The sequence below is a fragment of the Sprattus sprattus genome (assembly GCF_963457725.1).
Source record: "Sprattus sprattus genome assembly, chromosome: 17".
In the NCBI taxonomy this organism is placed as follows: domain Eukaryota; kingdom Metazoa; phylum Chordata; class Actinopteri; order Clupeiformes; family Clupeidae; genus Sprattus; species Sprattus sprattus.
The window spans coordinates 10,516,155-10,536,111 of NC_137915.1; the positions used below are offsets into that span (position 1 = coordinate 10,516,155).

Consider the following 19,957-nt stretch of genomic DNA (forward strand, 5'->3'; position numbering starts at 1 on the left):
CAAAATAGGGTGTGCAAAATGAGCAAAGTAGTCTGGTTTGGTTTAAGCACAGTCTGCTTCTCTTTTGCTATTGTAATAAATAAGACCATTAGCACAATCGTAAAGATTATGAATATTTTATATGAAAATCAATACCCAGTTACCTCATAATTGACATTTTAAAATTATTCTTTCATCTCAAATGGCACTAAAATTTATATTTATAACTTATACACTACACAAACTACTTATTTGCTCTAAACTGCAATATTTTTTGCTTGCAGTAAAAATATTTTTTAACTATACTATAAAGATGTACAATCATCTTTCCCAAAGCCTGAAGTCTACAGCCTTTTATAATGTCAAAAGCTCACTAGCTGTCTATGTAATCAGTTGTTTATGGCATTTTGTTTTGGTTTGTTGTCTATTTGACTTTGATCGAAGAGGGTGCTGTTTCTTGAGTATGCAGAGATCATATAACATTTGTATGAAGGACCAAACCCTTTTTCATTCTATCACTTGTGTGCTGTGAATCTCACTCATCTCTCTCTCTCTCTCTCTCTCTCTCTTTTCTCGTTCTTGATTTCCTTCTCTCACTCTTTACATTGACTGCTCCTATTCCCTTCCTTCCTCCTCTCTTTTCACAGTTCCTTCCATGAGTGTCAGTCCCTCTTTTTCACTCCAGACACACAGAGCTGTTGGTTGGCCACAGTTGAAACCACCCAAAGTCTTTACTCTGAAAATGACTTCCTTATTTGTGTGACTACAGTAATTATTGCTAAAGTGATTATTGCTATTGGGGCTGTCGATATTTTTTTATGTACAGATAGATACACGTTTTATGGCAAGCTCTCTGGTATTTGTACATAATTGATAAATAGCATAGCATTAAAGATGTTTTTATCCATGATCAAAGTCAATCGCTTGTTGAATTCCATCATTCTTTAAAACACTCCTGCTGAACACAATTGCTTTGATTTTTCTTAACGGTTTCTTAATTACTTAAAATGCCCAGATATTTTTTAAATGAAAAATGAGAAGTGTATTACAATTTAATGAAGATGTTCACATCAAGAGAACTGTGATTTTTTAAAGAATGAATTAATCAAGGATGAATGGTTGCAGTGGTCTCGGCTCTCATGCGTAATTGCCTTTGAGTTAGAGTAGACTATTCAGACTGACCTGTATCACAAACTCACTGTTTTCGTATTCCGTATTTATTGCGACAAACATTTTGAAAACATTAGCTGTGTTAGCTGTCTTAGTCTGCGAGTTACCGTATTTTATGTTCTTACTCTAAGTTAGATTATGTTGTCAAATTCTCCCCTCTGTCAATTTATCTCCTAGGAATTATGGTTTTATGTTTTCTACTCCATCTCAGAATTCAAGTGTGGAATTCAATTGTAACCTCGTGACATTTTGCTCCGAGGAAATCACCTTATTAAATTTCAGCTGAACAGCCATACATAACGTGCACGTCCATTGTTCTCCTCTTACTCAAGTAGTGAAAAAAAAACACACAAACGGTGGAAAGGCATGCTTGCCCACACAAATATACCCCACAACTTGACCTTTAACGGTTTGGTGGATTGTGATTAATTACTGTCCCATGCAAGGCATCGATTGGGTCTGGCCGGTATTGTTAGCTTGGGTAGTTACAACTCCTACGGACGGCAGGGCGCTGTGAGCAGGTGCGTCTGCCCCAGCGGAGCGTCACAGAGCGGAGAGGAGCAGAGGAGCCTCGCAGCGCCTGTCAGCCCACTGCAGTCTGTTTTTAGCCATCAGAAAAGCAGGACTCAATTACATTAGACATAAAAGGAACAGAATAAAGAGCATTGGTTGGTGTTTTGGAATAAATAATACATCAGACATCAGCACCACCCCATACACACACACACACACACACGCACACAGACTTTATAAGAGCCTTATGAGGACACAGGGGGAGTGTGAATGTGAGTGTGGGGAGAGTCTGAGTGTATTTGCGTGTGAGTTTGAGAGGGAGAGGGAGCGAGAGAGAAAGAGAGAGAGAGAGAGAGAGAGAGAGAGAGAGAGAAAGAGGAAGGGTGCTGTGTATGTGTGCATTGCGTGTCTGAGTGTGTAGGTGTCTGATACATGTATGTATCTTTTTATTTGGACAATCATGGGGATTGGGTTTGTACGCAAGGGCGGGCTGAGATCCCGAGGTAAACCATTATGGCTTGTCACTGCTTTGTCATGGGTGACTGCCGCTTCTCTGGTTTGGCTGGTGAGGGTGTGTGTGTGTGTGTGTGTGTGTGTGTGTGTGTGTGTGTGTGTGTGTGTGTGTGTGTGTGTGTGTGTGTGTGTGTGTGTGTGTGTGTGTGTGTGTGTGTGTGTGTGTGTGTGTGTGTGTGTGTGTGTGTGTGTGTGTGTGTGTGTGTGTGTGTGTGTGTGTGTGTGTGTGTGTGTGTGTGTGTGTGTGTGTGTGTGTGTGTGTGTGTGTGTGTGTGTGTGTGCGCGCGCGCGCGCGCGCGCGCGCGCGCGCGCGCGTGTGTGTGTGTGGATCTCATGCCAGAGGCCAGACCCTGATCAGTCTGAGGGATCCCGCTGTCAAACTGATGAATTTTTCAGGGATATCCCAAGGCAAGGGCCATTAAAAGCTATAACTCAGTAACGCTCTTGTAATGCCAGGGTTACCATTTTCTTTAATAAGCATCAAATCTACTTTTGTTTGGCTCCCTCCTACCTCTTCTTCTTTCTTTCTCGTTTTTTTTTTTTGAAAGAAGGGAGAGATGTGAAGCTCTCATGTGGAGGTGTCTCTCTCTTTCTCTCCTCATCACTCCTTGTCTCACGCTCTCTAAATCTCTCTCTGTCTCTCCTCATCACTCCTTGTCTCACGCTCTCTGAGTCTCTCTGAGTCTCTCCTCATCACTCCTTGTCTTACGCTCTCTGAGTCTCGCTCTGTCTCTCCTCATCACTCCCTGTCTCACACTCTCTGAGTCTCTCTCTGTCTCTCTCTGAGTCTTTCCTCATCACTCCTTGTCTCACGCTCTCTAAATCTCTCTCTGTCTCTCCTCATCACTCCTTGTCTCACGCTCTCTGAGTCTCTCTGAGTCTCTCCTCATCACTCCTTGTCTTACGCTCTCTGAGTCTCGCTCTGTCTCTCCTCATCACTCCCTGTCTCACACTCTCTGAGTCTCTCTCTGTCTCTCTCTGAGTCTTTCCTCATCACTCCTTGTCTTACGCTCTCTGAGTCTCTCTCTGTCTCTCCTCATCACTCCCTGTCTCACACTCTCTGAGTCTCTCTCTGTCTCTCTCTGAGTCTTTCCTCATCACTCCTTGTCTTACGCTCTCTGAGTCTCGCTCTGTCTCTCCTCATCACTCCTTGTCTTACGCTCTCTGAGTCTCGCTCTGTCTCTCCTCATCACTCCCTGTCTCACGCTCTCTGAGTCTCTCTCTGTCTCTCCTCATCACTCCTTGCCTCACGCTCTCTGAGTCTCTCTGAGTCTCTCTCTGTCTCTCCTCATCACTCCCTGTCTCATGCTCTCTGTGTCCCCTCTGAGAAGTTGATTATGATATTAATTATCCTTTACTATCCAGCCAAAACCTGCCAGTCAAATATTACATAAAAAAATGAAAGTTTAAAAGTTAACCATTTGGGTTGTGTAGAAGAAAAGTAAAGAACATGATAGACAGGATTATCTGTTTTATTCAATAGAGTGTATTTTATTTATTGTCAACAAATTTAAATGTTAAAGAAGCGGCCACGCTGTGCTCCTCCGGTGGCTCCAGTAAAAAGAGATGGCGGACGGGCATAGCTGTGCCCGCAGCTGTGCCAGGAGGGAGCCCAAGGCTACACGCCACCCCTCGGCTGCAGTTTGGGCACCACAGCACGGCAGTGTGGGGGAGATCAGAGAAACAGCCAAGTGATCAGAGAGAGAAAGAGAGGGAGAGAGCAAGAGCAACATAAGGAGGGAGCAATGGAAATGGAGAGAGAGAGTGAAAAGCTGTGATGGAATTGGTAGAAAGAGAGAACCTTCAGAGGGGGACAAGTGGATAGACGAAATAAAAGTGAATAAGACCGTGAAAGAAGGTGAGCAATACTGCTTTTGAGTAACAGTAAGATATCAAGTGTGTATTTGTGTGTGTGAGTGGGTGGATTTGTGTGTGTGTGTGTGTGTGTGTCTGTGTATTTTGTGTGTCTGTGTGTGTGTGTGCGCGCGTGTGTGTGTGTCTGTGCGTGTGTGTGCGAGTGTGTTCACTTGTGTAACCTGAGGTCCACGGAGCCCTCCACTCTGACTCATTACATAAATGGAGAGGGAAAACACAGATTAGCCGTCATGAATAATGTGCGCCACCACAGGGGGTCTCGTAATGCACCCCAGAGCCCTGCACAACGCTTCTCTAAACGAGCCTCGCATTCCGGTGGCAACTGCCATGCAAAACACCACCAGCCGCGTTCAGAACAGGAAACGCCATCTGTGACTCATCTGTGGATCGTCTGAATCACTGTGTGTAACCTTGTTTTTGTGTACATGTACGAGCAGATATTTTCAACGTTTCTTCAGGCAAAGCTTTTATCCAAATGGAAAGGCAGGGTGAGGTTTAAGTGTGACCCCTCGGGTGTGTAAACTTCGGATCTTTGTAGAGTTAGCACTGTGCTGTAGCAGTTCATATGCAGGGGAACTATAGCAATGCAGACTAAACAGTCTAAAGACTAAACAGTCGTTAGGATCCAGATTTTTTTTCTCAGTGGTGGTGATTTGATTCAGCTTTTGGAGTCTGCTGTCTGGCGGAGCTTCTGTCCGTACCCTGGCCGCACTGGGTCTGCTGTTTCTGCAAAGTGTTACAAATAGTGCCAATTGTTTTCATGTCCACACTCCAGTTTCCCGCAAATTCAGATTTGTGTGTGTGTGGGTGTGTGGGTTTGACGGTGTGGGTATGTGCGTGATCGGCGTAGAATAACAGAATTTCAAGGTACGAGGGCCGTCTTAGTTACTGCACAATGGGCTCGCTGAACATAAAGGAGATTGTTCTCATCGCGCTTTACTCTCCTCCGGAACATGCCCTTGTGTGCCGATAATGCGAGCATTACAGACTTATTTTTTCTCAAGGAGGCGGGCGTAGTACAAAAGACCAGGGAAGATGTACAAACACAAATCCATTTACCCACAAACAGCCATACAGTCGTCAACAAAAGTGTGTCCTTGGCGCTGGCCTGGGTAAAATAGGTTTTTATTCCTACCCCCACATTGAAAGCATTCAAACGACATGTTAATGAAAGACGAAGAGGCCCAAGTGTATGAATGGCAAGAATCTGCCAGACGTCATTTGCAAATAGAGAGGCAGATAGAAAAACAGAGCACATGCTCGCTTTGTAAAAGGAAGTCTGAAATCAAAGTCTGCTTTGACCTTCTTAGTTCGTCATTTCACAGGGCAGAATAGCAGCAAACACAACAAGCTTGTTGGCTCTGAGAAAATATTGATTTACTTCTTTGGCGCGACCCGCAATAGCGATATAAATCTGAAGCTGAAAATATCAATATGAATTTGTTGGGGCGCGTGTCGCTTTAAGTTCCGCTTAAACATGTGATGGGTAATGTTAGTTGTGAAATAGGTCAATATCTTTTTGTGGTGGTAGTTGCTTACCACAATACTGTTTATGACTTGATTAGACACTTCATATTTTGCCTTATTCTCACAGTAGTGCAATGTTTCGAAGTCCGTTTTAAGATACACATATTTACATTCATGACTGAAAATCAGCCTCAGTGTGCAATCATGTAGGCAGAGTGTCAAGGGTTTTGAGTGTCTGCTTGATGGGCATAGAATCACAGCTGTGTGTGTGTGTGTGTGTGTGTGTGTGTGTGTGTGTGATTTTGTGGGGATATGTGTGTTGATGTGGAATGTCTTTGTTGTCGATCCATCTGTAGCGCTGAGCGTCATGAGGTCTGTTTGTGTGTATGAGTGTGTGTGTGTGTGTGTGTATTTGTGATTCCGGCTAGATGAGGGGGAGTGGGTGCGGAGAATCGAGGTGTTGACTGCAGACGAATATTCCCCTCACTCATCGCGGTCTGCGCCACCTTGCGTGGCCTCTCTCCCCCCCATCTGAAGCGGCCTCCCTTTTTAAAAGCTCATTTCGGCAGGCCAGCACAAATAGTCTCCCACTCCAGCACTCCGGCGCAAACATCCCGAACGGCGGCCGTATTTATTGTCAGGGAAAAATGGACATTAGCTGAGAAAGCAGTGGTGAAGAGGCCAAAGTCTTCAGTCCATCATGCCACTCACTCACTCTCTCTCTCTCTCTCTCACACACTCTCTCTCCCACTCTCTCTCTCTCTCTCCGTTTTCACACTCACTCTCCCCCCATCTCTCTTTCTACCCCCCAGCCCCACAAGTGAGTAGGATGGTGGGCATGTGTACAGTTGCTGTCTACTCTTTGCCGTGCGATCCCCTCCTCCTCTCAAACATCCCCCTAGACAAGATAATAAGCTACTCGGAGGCACAATTCGGTATTGTAGTTGGCCACCAAGGCCTCATCTCTTGTCAGTTTGCATTTACTCAGCCAAGGATGTGGCTCTTCTATCATCACGCTGTCAGCAGATGCCCTGTTTGGAGAGACAGGGACAGTCATTTCGCACACTTAGCGCCGATGCCAAATGGCCAGCACTTATACCGATTCCGCCAAAAAATGGAGGACAAATTTCACAAAGGTCACCTTCAGATGAAGAAGTGGGGAGGAGGAGGAGGAGAAGAAGAAGAGAAAAGATGAGAGGAAAGATAAGAGAAAGCTGTATTGATTTTTGTAATTGAGGGGACATTTAGAGAGAGAATACATGTCTGGTGTGGGCAAGAGAGATGCACTTGAGGCGTCTCTTTCTCTTAGTCTTCTCAAGTGAAGATTCAGACTCGGGAACATTTCAGGCCAAGTGATGTCAGAATGTTCTGGAATCAAAAGTGGGGTTTTTAAAGTCTCCCTCTGTGCCATGCGAGGAGAGCCATTCTGTGTTTGGTTTTATGGTAGGCAGAGTTCTGTGTCTGCTGGTTGACTGACGAATACAAGTCGTATAATGAGTTGCAGAACATTTATTACTTTTGTTTACTGATACGGGATTCAGCTTAAAGGCTGCGGTTCAACTGAGATTAACTCTTACCTTGTTTTATCTTTCATTTCCCTGCAAGTAGCACACACACACACACACACACACACACACTCTCTCTCTCTCTCTCTCTCTCTCTCTCACACACACACACCACACACGCACAAACACACCAGGCACTTGGGTCCTCAGCACATTATGTTTGTGTAATCAGCTTAGCGATGAAGGGGGGGGGGGGGGGGGATTGCTGGTGAGGTGGGGTGGGTTGGGGGGGGTGAGAGAACTTATTCAAGAGAGCCCATAATGCGGTGCTAAGTAATAAAGAGCGGCAGACGCGGGCCTCAAATGAGAAGCAGCCGGGTAAATAAGGGCCAGATAAAGGAGCCCGCGTGGCCCCAGAGCGATGCTCCTCAGGAGGTGGATCTCATTATGTGACAGGGGGGAGAGAGAGAGCGTGCGCACGATAGAGGGCTGAAGCGGTGGGGGCCTCCTTAAACCAGCTACCGCTGCCCCCACCTCGCTAATGCATGCCTATGAAGCATGTGTAATGCGTTCACTAATGCGGCTGTAGTGCCCAAGGCTACGGATAAGATGCTATTCAAGCATGCGTAGGAGAGAGAGAGAAGGGGTGGGGTGGGGTGGGGTAGAGGGATAGATGGGCCAGGGCAGGCCTTTTGTTTCTCTGATGCTCTGCTTGTAGGTCAGCCGTGACACAGAGAAGGGTTGGGGAGATGAATCACGGAATCACACAGAGAAGAGCTTTTCAATCACCGGCTCGCTCTAAAACTAGCTGATTAGGGGTTAACGCTGAGATAATAGAGAGATAATAGAGGGGCAGCATCTGGTGCCGGGATGGAAAAATCAAACAAGCAAACTTTACAGCTGATAGGTGAAAATTCACCCTAGTTACCTCAGGACTCCCGAGCTGCATCAAAGTATATTTATTAGACAAACAACAACTACAAGGCACCTGATTATTATATTCTTCAGTCATTAACAGTGTTTGGAAATAATCTCTATCAACAGCCTATAAGGTGCAAGTCCATCCAACCTTCCGCCCTTGTCCAAATAGAAATAAGCAAATGTACTTTTTTTTGTACTGTTGACATTGGATGGAAAGTATACAAAATCTACAGACTTATAGTTATGAACTGGACAACGTTCTGTTTAGCTATGAATGCAAGCGAGCTGACAGACTACATTTTTAAAGATGAAGGGAGACTATTACATGTGCTGCTTTATAGTAGTAAATGCCTTTTGTTTTAAAAAAAAAAGTCCCAGATTACTCTTTTGGAGGACAAACATGCTGCAAGAGTTTGGTGCGTCTGGAACTGAGATTTCCTGCGCAGTGCTTTTAAGGCCCTGCCTGCTGCAGCTGTCCTTCAACTTTCTGTTCCACCTCAGATACGCAGGAAATCATTTGCCGACAGACGCGGAGATGTGTCCACCTTCACCCGCGCGCCATTAAAATTCATCTGCCGGCGAATCCCCTGAAGCACCTACTTTCTCTCAGAGAAAATAATATATAATACACATCTTTTTACTGTATAGTTCAAAGGCGCTCGAGAAACAAACTCCTCGAACCCTGCACGGCACAAACACACACACACACACACACACACACACACACACACACACACACGGACACATAGACAGACAAGCACACACACACAGGCTGCTGTCATCACACGGAGACATAATTGAAGCCGTCACATAATCAAGGATACTGAAAGGGTGGTGGCCTCCAGATGGGAGCGACCATCTTGTCTTTGTCTCGACGGGGCGTGAAGCGGAGATGCCGGCCACGCTCGCCGCGTCCTTCCCGGGCCCTTTATTATTTATGACGCACAGTCTTTGAGCACTGACCAGTACTAATGCATAACCCTGTGTCCTTCTGGCTTATTCGCTTCCTTTGAAACCCAAGATTGAGGGAGGACAGAGAAAAGAGAGATAGTGTGTGTATGTGTGTGTGCCTGTGTGTGTGTGTGTGTGTTTGTGAATCAAGTGTGTGTGTGTGTCTGTATGTGTGTTTGTGAGTGTAAGTCAGGTGTGTGTGTGTAGGGGGTTGCTGATTGAGACACAAGCTATCAAGAGAAGTTATTATTGGGTTTTTTCTCCACCCCATCACCTTCCTCCTTCATATTTGAGGATGTGGAATAAAATTGGGGGCTCCTCTGTTCTTGTGGAATGGAGTTGGGAAGCTTCAAAGAGCTTGTCTCCCCCTCTATCCCTTTGCCTCTTTCCCCCTCTCTCACTCTCTCTTTCTCCTCTTCTCTCTCATCCTCTCTCTCTCTCTCTCTCTGGCGACCTTCATTCTGCTGTGCGACCTTGGTGAGGGCGAGTTTCAGAGGAGAAGGGGATAGAGCGTGTCTGTGCCGAGCACCGGTGTTTATGATGATGTCTATTGATTGTGGCGAATGACCTTGAGGAGGGGGGGGGGGGGGGTGGGGGGGGTGGCGGATCGCGGCGCAAGTTAAAAGAAACCGGCGGGGCAGAGGCAGGAAGGCGGTGCGACGTGGAACGGAAGAGACAGAGCAGGTGCAGGTGGCCGGGCCACGTGATACAATCACCACAGGAGATGTTGGCCGAAGATGGACTTTTTAAATCAGCTTCCCTTGCACTTTCTTTCCTCCTGGTTAAAGCACTTTTTTGTGACAAAACAAACAACCAGTGCTGTTGATGGATGCCGAAGGTAACATCTGCAGGGTTTATTAGTGTGTGTGTTGTGGCTACTTCAGTGTACACTTATAAACATAAAATAAATGACAATATGCTTCTGCGTGACTAAGTAAAATGTCCCAGTAATCCTCTCAAATTCTGCTCACATGAGAGTAAAATAATAATAATTCCGGGAGTTTCCGTGACAATATTTCCTGGTTTCCCAACATGACCCAGTCCTGCCCATCCTCTCTCCATATAACATGATGGCTCGCCTTCGCTCAAATCCCAAAATATTTCTGGGTCTTCCATGTCATGGTCAGTGTGTCCCGGCCAGGCCTCCGAGACAAGCCCTCATAACTAAATCACGATGACAGCTGCTGTGGTGGACAGGGAGCGCTGCTCTGGCGGAGGTAAAGTGAAACGATCAGGAGGGACTGTGGGCGACTGTGGGGACAGGAAAAAGTGGGGCACCGCGGATGCTTTGGCATTGAACGCCCTTAGGGGGCGGCAGCAGCAGCAGCAGCGACACGTTGGACATGTGGGCATCACGGGCCCATAGACCCCACTGACAGAGAGCCCACGGGATGCTCACCTAATGCAGGCGGTTTTCTGCACAGTCCTCCTCACTCAGCGCAACACAGAGATCTTTATTGATGATGCTAACTTGGCCGATGATAATTGAATCACATTACGGGAATGTTGTTAATCAGCTCTAACAAGACAACAGATCGATTACACAAATAGGATTCAAATAGACCTTCTCTCATTGGTCTAATTAGTTACACAGTTGATGATATCTGCATTGTCACCAGTTTTAAAGCAGCTTTAAAGACAAACAGTAGTGTATACAGTGTGTGTGTGTGTTTGTGTGTGTGTGTGTGTGTGTGTCTGCGTTTGTGTGTGTGTGTGTGTGTGTGTGTGTGTTTGTTTGTTTTTGTGTGTGTGTGTGTGTTTGTGGGGGGGGGCTGACCATTCACACATCCAGTAAAATGTGATGAACACAGGCGGAAGGGAGGGAATGGACGAAAAGAGAGGCAGATAAAGCGGAGAGAGGGGGGGAAGCCGGACCTCTGGCAGAACGGGAACAATAGGTGGCCGGCAGCCCGAATCCCATTAGGGGCAAAGATGGTTAAGGTAATTCAAGAAGAGCCAATAGCAAAAAGTAAGTGCCCCCACCTACCCCACCCCCCCCATCCCCAACATTCTTCCCTCGCTCTCTCTAAGAGGGTTAAGGCTAGTCGCTTTTCCAAATGCTGGATTTGGAGACGGTCATAAAAGGATGAGAAATCATCTGGATAAGTATATGTCTCTTTCAACCCCTAATAGTAATCGAGTTGACATTGCTGGAGGATGACAGCAGGGTCGTCCTCCACAGATGTGTCCATGCGCAGGGGCGTCCAGCTTCCTTAAAGCTAACACAAACACACACACACACACACACACACACACACACACACACACACACACACACACACACACACAGACACACACACACACACACACACACAAAAGCAGCGTCCTTCCAGGCATTTCACTTTTTCTCAAGTTTGGCTGTCTTTCTCTCCGATCTACTTTGCATGTCTCGTTTCTCTGCTCTTTCTCCCCCCCTCTTATTGTTGCTCTCTCCATCTCATTCTCTTCTGCGTGGTCCTCTTTCCCATGCCTGGTGTGTTCCTGCAAGTTCTGTCGTTGAAGGAATACAGGGAGGCAGTGAAGTGAGAAATCTAATCCCAGCAGCCTATAGCTTTGCTCCAGCCCCCATGTTTAAAGCCCTCACTGCCAAGCCATTTGCACAGATTAATTAATCCACGATGATGACGTTCCAGGCAGTTAAGACCCCTGTCTCTCTATCTCTCTCTCTCTCTCTCTTTCTCTCTCTCTCTCTCTGCCTCTCTTTCTCCCGCACTGTCTCTCTCTCTCTCTCTCTCTCTCTCTCTTTCGCTTTGTCTCTGACTCTCTCTCTCTCTTTGGCCAGACACAATTGGCCATCTACACAAATGGTTTTGGGACGTTTTCCAGACCCAACATAGTTCAAGCCCAGCCTCTGCCAGGCTTTTAATTAAGCAAAATGCTGTGCGTCAGTCGCTTGTGATGAGGTTAGGAGGCTAATGGTATTAGGAGGTACTTCTTCTCCCTCAGTCTCTGGGGGTGTTGAGATTTTCAGAAGGTTCCATTTATTGACCTGTTAGCACCACGCTAGGCTCAGTTTGCCGGTAAACAGAGTATTTGTTTTCGCCCAGCACGGTAGAAAGCTGTTGCAGCCCATGGGAATCCGTCACAGTTAATGTTGTGTGTTGTTTTGAGAGTCAAACTGGGATTTTTTAAAATTCTCAAAACAAGAATGATATGTTGTTATCATATTCACAAGGATAAGCAATTTCCATGTAATTTTATTTTAGTCTCTGAATTTGTTTACGGCTGTGAATTTGTTTACAAATGTGTCAGGGGAAGAAGTGTTTATCCCTTTAGCTGTCTTTCTACGTCTCTCGTGTCTGTCATTCTGTTCTTTTCACCCTGTTTATGCTACTTTACTTTCTTGTCTCTCCCCATCTCTCGTCCTTTTTTTGTCTCTCCCTCTCTCTCTCTCTCTCTCTCTCTCTCTCTCTCCTCCATGTGGTTGCACAGCTAATCTCTTTCCTGCCTTTCAGCTGCATTAGCCGAATCAATGGCCACACAATCTAAACAAAATTGCCAGTTTATTGACAGAATTTAACCTGGCGTAAAATGCGACCTGTCACTTATCATGCCGAGGCCTCACACCCCCCCCCCCCAGCCCCCCTTAGCCTCCCTCCCCCCCTCCCTCATGGCCTGATTCCACAGAGTTCAGTTTGCCATGATCGACCCAATCTACAGTACTCAACTAATGGCTTTTAAAAAATGAGTCTGTTTCTTTTATATTCCAGACACTGATGCCTCGGAAATTGTCAAATTAATGAAGTTCAATTCAGCACGTTTGCAAGCCACGACCACTTGTGCTCTTTCATTTCTCAATATTTGTGTGGATTTTAACAAACCGCCTGATTCTGTTCATCTTTGTTAATACTTTTAGCTTTTCACAAATAGTTCCCTGAATGTGACAGTGCAACTTTGTGATCAAAGCCAATAGGTAAATGACATTAGATAATACAACTGTGGAGATGACACAAAGAAGCACTCAGGCGAGGCGTTTCAAAGGAGCTGTTAAAAAGGGGGGGGGGGGGGGGGGCTACTGGGGCTTTAGCGTGTTTCAAAAAGGCCCAGAATCTGCGCTGAGGTTCTCGCCTACATTTGACAACTTATGATATAATGCATTTGTGCAGAGAATGGCTAAAGTGTTTTTTTTTTTTTTAAATCAAGCCTGCTTTTATGATGGGAGAAATTGATTCATAAATGCACTCGGGGGCGAAAGCAAGCGTGCCGCGTGCACAAAAGCCTTCAATAACACGCCATTTGATTCAGAGCGCCGATGTGCTAAAGCAGCCTCGACGGAGGAGGTGGTGTCGCTGATCGCTCCACAGAAGTCTCTGGGTAATTGTTTTGTCATCGTGTCCTTGGGGGTGACGGCCTAAATTGAAACGCGCCGCGGCCGGGGTCATTAAAGCCAGCGCTTTGAGTACGGTGGACGGCCTCACTGCCTCATGGCCTCACCTGGTCTGCCCCATTGAAAAACGTCTCTCAGGTCACCACTTAGCTGGTCAATGGGAGGAGGATATTTTATTTGTATGTAGGTAATGCATTCTGCGGCCACATATAGTCCCCCGCTGTTGTTTCCTTTCTGGAGTCGTGGCATCGTGTGTTGGTGTTTGTGTGAGTAGAAGGTTGGGCGCTATTGAAGGGCAAAGCCTTTGAAACACCAGTGGGGTATCCTCTGGCAAAATGGACTTAGGAGGTAGACTGTATGTGGGGTTGTGTGTGTGTGTGTGTTTCTGCGTGTGCGTGTGCGTGTGCGTGCATGCGTTTTCATGCATACGTTTTCCCCTGGAGCAAGGACAAATAAAACTTGTAAATGACTTGTGGCCAATGTGAACATGCACTCAACACTTCACCAGTGTGGCTTCAAGGGCGTGGACAGCCAGGGATCGTTGGGCCTCACCTCACTGTTAAGGGTGGATATGAAGCATCCTAAACACCTCACTGTTAAGGGTGGACATGAAGCATCCTAAACACCTCACTGTTAAGGGTGGATATGAAGCATCCTAAACACCTTACCGTTAAGGGTGGACATGAAGCATCCTAAATCACCTCACTGTTAAGGGTGGACATGAAGCATCCTAAACACCTCACTGTTAAGGGTGGATATGAAGCATCCTAAACACCTCACTGTTAAGGGTGGATATGAAGCATCCTAAATCACCTCACTGTTAAGTGTGGATATGAAGCATCCTAAACACCTCACTCTTAAGGGTGGACATGAAGCATCCTAAACACCTTACCGTTAAGGGTGGATATGAAGCATCCTAAATCACCTCACTGTTAAGGGTGGATATGAAGCATCCTAAACACCTCCTTTTGTTTACCTCTCTCCTCTCGGACAGAGAACTGTGGGGGGAAAAAAAAATCATGTGACCTCCGACATCCCAGAGCCTGAGCCACTTTGTCACAGCTGACAAGTGTGCTATTGCAGTGACCGTTAGTGAGGCCCTGTGTGCTTGTGTTTTATGCCGACGCTTAAGGGTTGTGCGTTGCACGTTTAACCCCCTGAAAGTTTGGCCTGAACGCACAACAAGAGATCAGGGACTGGTACGACAGGAGCTCACTGATGGAGGGAGAAATTGAGACAGTCGATGGGTGCACAGAAACCAATGTACCAAAACTATCTGCTGTTGTTAAAATATATTTATGACATAGTCTTTAGTAATGAGAACCCTACCCTAGAAACCCTAGAAAAAAGAAAATGGTCTTTGAGGCTTTGGACTTATTACATTGTTTTTTCCCATTAAAGCTGAAGTTGTAAGTGCAGCCTTAGTGTCCGAGACGTAATCCACTTAAGGGACATTTCCTTTTAATAAACAGTTTAAGAGAACAAGAGGCTGAAGTAATATGAGTGAATTGCTCATGGACTCCCCTGATACTTCTCCCTGTCAGCTTTTTAATTTTGTTGAGGGCGAAAAAAAATCAAACCAAAAACCTTAGGGGAGAAAATTTCCATGAGCATTTATTTATTATTGATTTGTACCCATCACCCCCCCTACCACCCCCTCCCTACCCCACATACCCCCACCGTACCCCACACACCCCTCTCTCCCACCCCTCCCCACAACTAAATGTGTTAACTTTATGGCCATTTGCAATTGCTCAATAGGCCTTGTGAGTGCATCCAATGAAATTTTCAGCTGTTCGATAAAAGAGGCTTTCTGTGGCAGTTGTACTCTTGGCAAAGTTACACCGAACGCACCGGGGTGTATCGCCTTCATGACTTATATATCATATTGTCATGCGTTCTGTCATCTGGATTCCCTCATCAATTATACAGGAGAGTGATTCTTTTGATTAGGAGGAGGAGGGAACGGCATGAAAGTGCCTTTGTTATTTGGGGCTCCGATAGTCAGATAGCGGAGGTATGCTTATTAGACAGGCCATTCTCTCTTGGTGCCGAAGCCCACGCTTTTATTTTTTTACTTTCATTACTGATCTCACATTTGTTCGCATTTGCCAAAGCTTGTTTGCCATTGTGAGGAGACGCTTCAAATGTAGCTTGTCTTCACTCTGACAAATCATTTGAACAAATGAATAATGATAATGGAGAACTGCAAAATTGATGGTGTTTAAAAATTCTAAAAGCAAGGCATAATACTATGTGGTTGACTTGTGTGTGTGTGTGTGTGTGTGTGTGTGTGTGTGTGTGTGTGTGTGTGTGTGTGTGTGTGTGTGTGTGTGTGTGTGTGTGTGTGTGTGTGTGTGAGTGTGTGTATGGGTAGGGTGGGTTTTTCAAATACTGACTTAATCTACAGTTGTTAAAAGTATTTTCATTGAACCATTCAAGTAATCATGCAGCTTAGTGCTGAGTAGTGGCACAGTCCCCAGAACATCAGTGTGTATGAATCAAGAGGAACCGTAGTGGAATGACCTGTGGTGGTGCGACATCTGAGCAAAGTGCGCTTCACTCTACGACAGTAACACTGCATATTTACTTTACAAAAGACCGCCACGTAGCCTTGGGGGAAAGGTATGCGGACAACGCTCACAGATGTGAAGTAATAACAGAACTCACGTTGCCTTGGCACACATTCTAGCTGCTCTACCAGTCTTTACAGATACTCGCGGATTCATCTCAAACGGGGTGTGAAAGTTAACATTAAAGCCAGGAATGCTAAGCCCTTAATAGTGAACAATAAAAACACACACACACACACAAATTTCCTGTTACATTTTTTTTTCTGCTGTAGTTCATTCATAATGCATCACATTGTTAAAAGCTAATTTTTATAACTTTCACGATTTGACCATTTTTCTTGTGAGTTCTTCTTGGAGAGGAGGCAACCCAATATTAGAAGACATTCATCAGTGTCAGTAGCCATGCTTCTAATGTCTGTAGTGAACCAGGAGCTTCAAGTGAAAAAGAGTGGAAATGGGGTACGCTCCAAAGACACGATGAAAAGGTACGCCAGAGTAGCAGAGAGGAGTTGACAAGCAAGATGGGATTTCAGCGCCTTCCATCACACAGTCAGCACCACGAGCACTAATGAATGTCTGTCCTATGTACACACACACACACACACACAAACCAATATACACGCCCCCACACACATGTGTATGTACACACACACACGTGTATGTACAAACACACACACACACACACACACACACACACAAATATACACACCCATGTACACAAACACACACACACACACACACACACACAGAAAGACACACATATTTCCTGGATTCCCTGGTTTGATATCTTGAGTGGACAGGTATCCATGTCAACATTCTGCTATTATCTCTCTAAAGGCATCAACTTTTAATCTGAATTCTTTGTGTTTTTCGTACAAAAGCAACAATAGAACAAGCAGTGACAACTTTGCGCTGACAATAAAGCGTGTGACCCTCAGCATTATAAAATTGGCATGTCAGAATGGGAGATTACTAAAAGAAGCCAGCTCTGAAATCAAACCAAAGGTTAGGCTTAATAGAGTGAAACACTATCTTATTTAAAACCTATGTTTAAGAGTGGGAGAGAGAGAGAGAAAGAGAGAGAGAGAGACAGCTGACGTCACCTCATCAGTAATGGCTCATAATGGCATAATAGCACAACACAAGCTCTCTTATTCTAACCAGCCCAAGCAAACACAATGGGCTGTGAAATTGTCCAAGATATGGCCCATCAGGAACAAGGATCCCTCCCCGTCACCAGCACCCATCCACTGAAGATGTACGCTGACTTGGGCTCATTGTAATAAATGATCACACGCCACCGCTTGTGATGTATAGTAGATGGGCTCAGCACTGGAAGAGTGTGTGTGAAGTTTTATCATGCTTGAAAAATGAAATCAGTGTGTCTGAACTTCAGTAGAGTGAAATGGGATAAAGAGGTTTTTGACAACACCTTTATTCCCAAACTGCTGAAATGCGTTGTCATTGACAATTGTGCCAGTGTTTTGACTGTCAGATCAGAAATGTGGTGAATTCTACCTCCTTCAGGAAGGGCACTCTGGGTTTAGATGAGAAGACAGTCCTCCGGCCTGGGATGCTCAAAGAAAATGACGGGTTCAGTTTTTCTTGATGGTTATGTGAGACTGAACTGTACTGTTTCCAAAGCTATAGTGCTTTTCCTGAAATACAGAACTGAAAAGAGAGAAATACTTGCCACATACTTTCCACGCAGTGAGGGTCGAGGCCTTTTGATTTAGAGGAATTTACTCTCCCATTATGCGTAGGAGTTATACAAGTCTAGGTTGTATAGGACTCTGTGAGCCATAGTGACTATGTGGTATGGTATATCTTGAAAAGCACTTTTTTATCCATATTTTCTTTAAAATATCACATCTATAGGTAAAGAGCCCACTAGTGTATGAGAGGTTAAACTAAAAAGCTTTTTCAAACCAGATGTAAAAAAAACACCTTGTGAAAAAAGCATGTGGGTGTCAATTATAAAAGCTTGAGGATGAGGATACTCCAAGAACACTTTACTTTCTAGCAGGAAGAGACCCGAGAGATAACAAAACAACACGACAATCTCTTAATATTGAGCTGTTATGAGTAGAGGTATTCTTGTTGGAGACACCCATCATTGGAGAAGAGGGGCTCGATTGAAAACCCCAGCTGAATTGAACTCATGCAGCGCCTCAACGGCCACACAAAGGCAGATGACAGTGATTTGTAATGACATTTTATCCCCTTTCATCTGCCCGTATCATAGCCGCGTGATTGGTCCAGTGGGCTGTCATCAGCTCGCTTTCTAAAGACTGAGGGCTAATGAGTGGCGCAGCAGGTGGGGGCGGGCTCTAATGTCTCTGTGGCGAATTGCGCGGCGTGGCGCGGTGCTGAAAGTATTGATAAAGCACTTAAGCAGAACACTCACACCCCACTGGGGGCTTAGTGGCACCACAGCATGGCACTCGGCATGAGCCCCTCTGTGTGTCTGTGTGTGTGTGTGTGTGTGTGTGTGTGTGTGTGTGTGTGTGTGTGTGTGTGTGTGTGTGTGTGTGTGTGTGTTTGTGCGTACGTGGGAAGTAAAGTTAGGTTGTGAAACACTTTGCCTCTGTGATGGTAATGAGATCCTATTCAATTTATTAACGTTTCATTACTGTAGAGAGATATTTGACCTAAAATTGATTTTTCTCTCTCTCTCTCTTTCTCCCTCTGTTTCACTCTTTCTGTCCCAACCCTTCCTCTATACCTCTCCTTTCTTCCTGTTCTCCTCCCCTCCTCTGTCTCCCTCTCTCAGGTGTGCGCGGGGGGTCTGCCCTGTCTGATGCCAGCAGCAGTCCCTCTGAGCAGAGTCAGCTGGGCCAGTCTCACCCAGCCTATCCCCTTGGACCACAGGTGAGCATCCTCTCAGTGTTATCTGTGTGCCTGGACACACTGTCACCCTCCCTCCCTCCCTCCCTCCACACACCCATACCCACACCCACACACACACCCACACCCACACCCACACCCACACCCCCACCCACACCCACACCCACACACACACCCACACCCACACCCACACCCACACCCACACCCACACCCACACCCACACACACACCCACACCCACACCCACACCCACACCCACACCCACACCCACACCCACAACTACACCCATATACTCACAAACAATCACACACATGCACACTGTGCATATAAATTCCTACACTGTGGTAAAGTCACTATCTGCTACACCATTAACACGCTCAGCTTTGCTTTTCATCGGTGACAAGGTAAAGAGAAAAATAATTGAAGTCATGAAAAGGAAAGTTATGAAGACTTGAATGACAGATTTGACAACACAAACTATGCGAAAACAAGGAAGTCAAACAATGACAGCACATCAAAAAGTATAATTCCGAAGTTAGAGGATGCTCAGATTGCTTACCAGAGCTCTCTCTCTCTCTCTCTCTCTCTCTCTCTCTCTCTCACACTCACTCACTCACTCACTCACTCGCATACACAATCACTGAAGGTTAATTTCGCAATAAACTTCATGAACTGAGTATGCTTCCTGAGCAGCACTGACACAATCACATAAAATGCACACACACACACACACACACACACACACACACACACACACACACACACACACACACACACACACACACACACACACACACACACACACAAACAAAAAACACAAACAAAAAACACACACACACACACACACACACACATACACACACACACACACACAAATACACACACACACACACACACACACACACACACACACACACACACACACACACACAAACACACACCTGATACACACACACACACACACACACACACACACACACACACACACACACACACACTCACACACAAATACACACACACACACACACACAACTATACACACACACACACAGAGCAAACAGGTCAATAAAAGTCTCCCCTGTGTGATTGTCTTTATTGGATTGGTTGCGTGGGGGGTGCTTAATGAACACTCGTCTCATCGCCGCCTCCCCTGTGGTCATGCGGAGACGCCGGACCCCCCCCCCCCCCCCCCCAGAGCAGCAGATGAAGCTGTCGAAGCACTGCCTCCCTCTGTATTTGCCCACAGCTGCTCTCAGACAGCAGCCTGGCGTTGGCACAACCAGACAGGATGCCATGCCAAGACAATGAGCGAGAGCTG

At 45.8% G+C, this 19,957-nt stretch overlaps 1 protein-coding gene across 1 annotated transcript in view; it reads left to right on the top strand.

Annotated features, from left to right (window-relative positions):
• Positions 1-19,957, top strand: part of pou6f2 (POU class 6 homeobox 2) — a gene marked incomplete at its 3' end in the record, with an annotated part of 87,531 nt that overhangs the window by 3,091 nt on the left and 64,483 nt on the right. Inside the window, exon 2 of the mRNA XM_080854906.1 lies at positions 18,568-18,665. Coding sequence (XP_080711032.1) covers positions 18,568-18,665 — 98 coding nt within the window. The remainder of the gene's footprint in view (positions 1-18,567; positions 18,666-19,957) is intronic.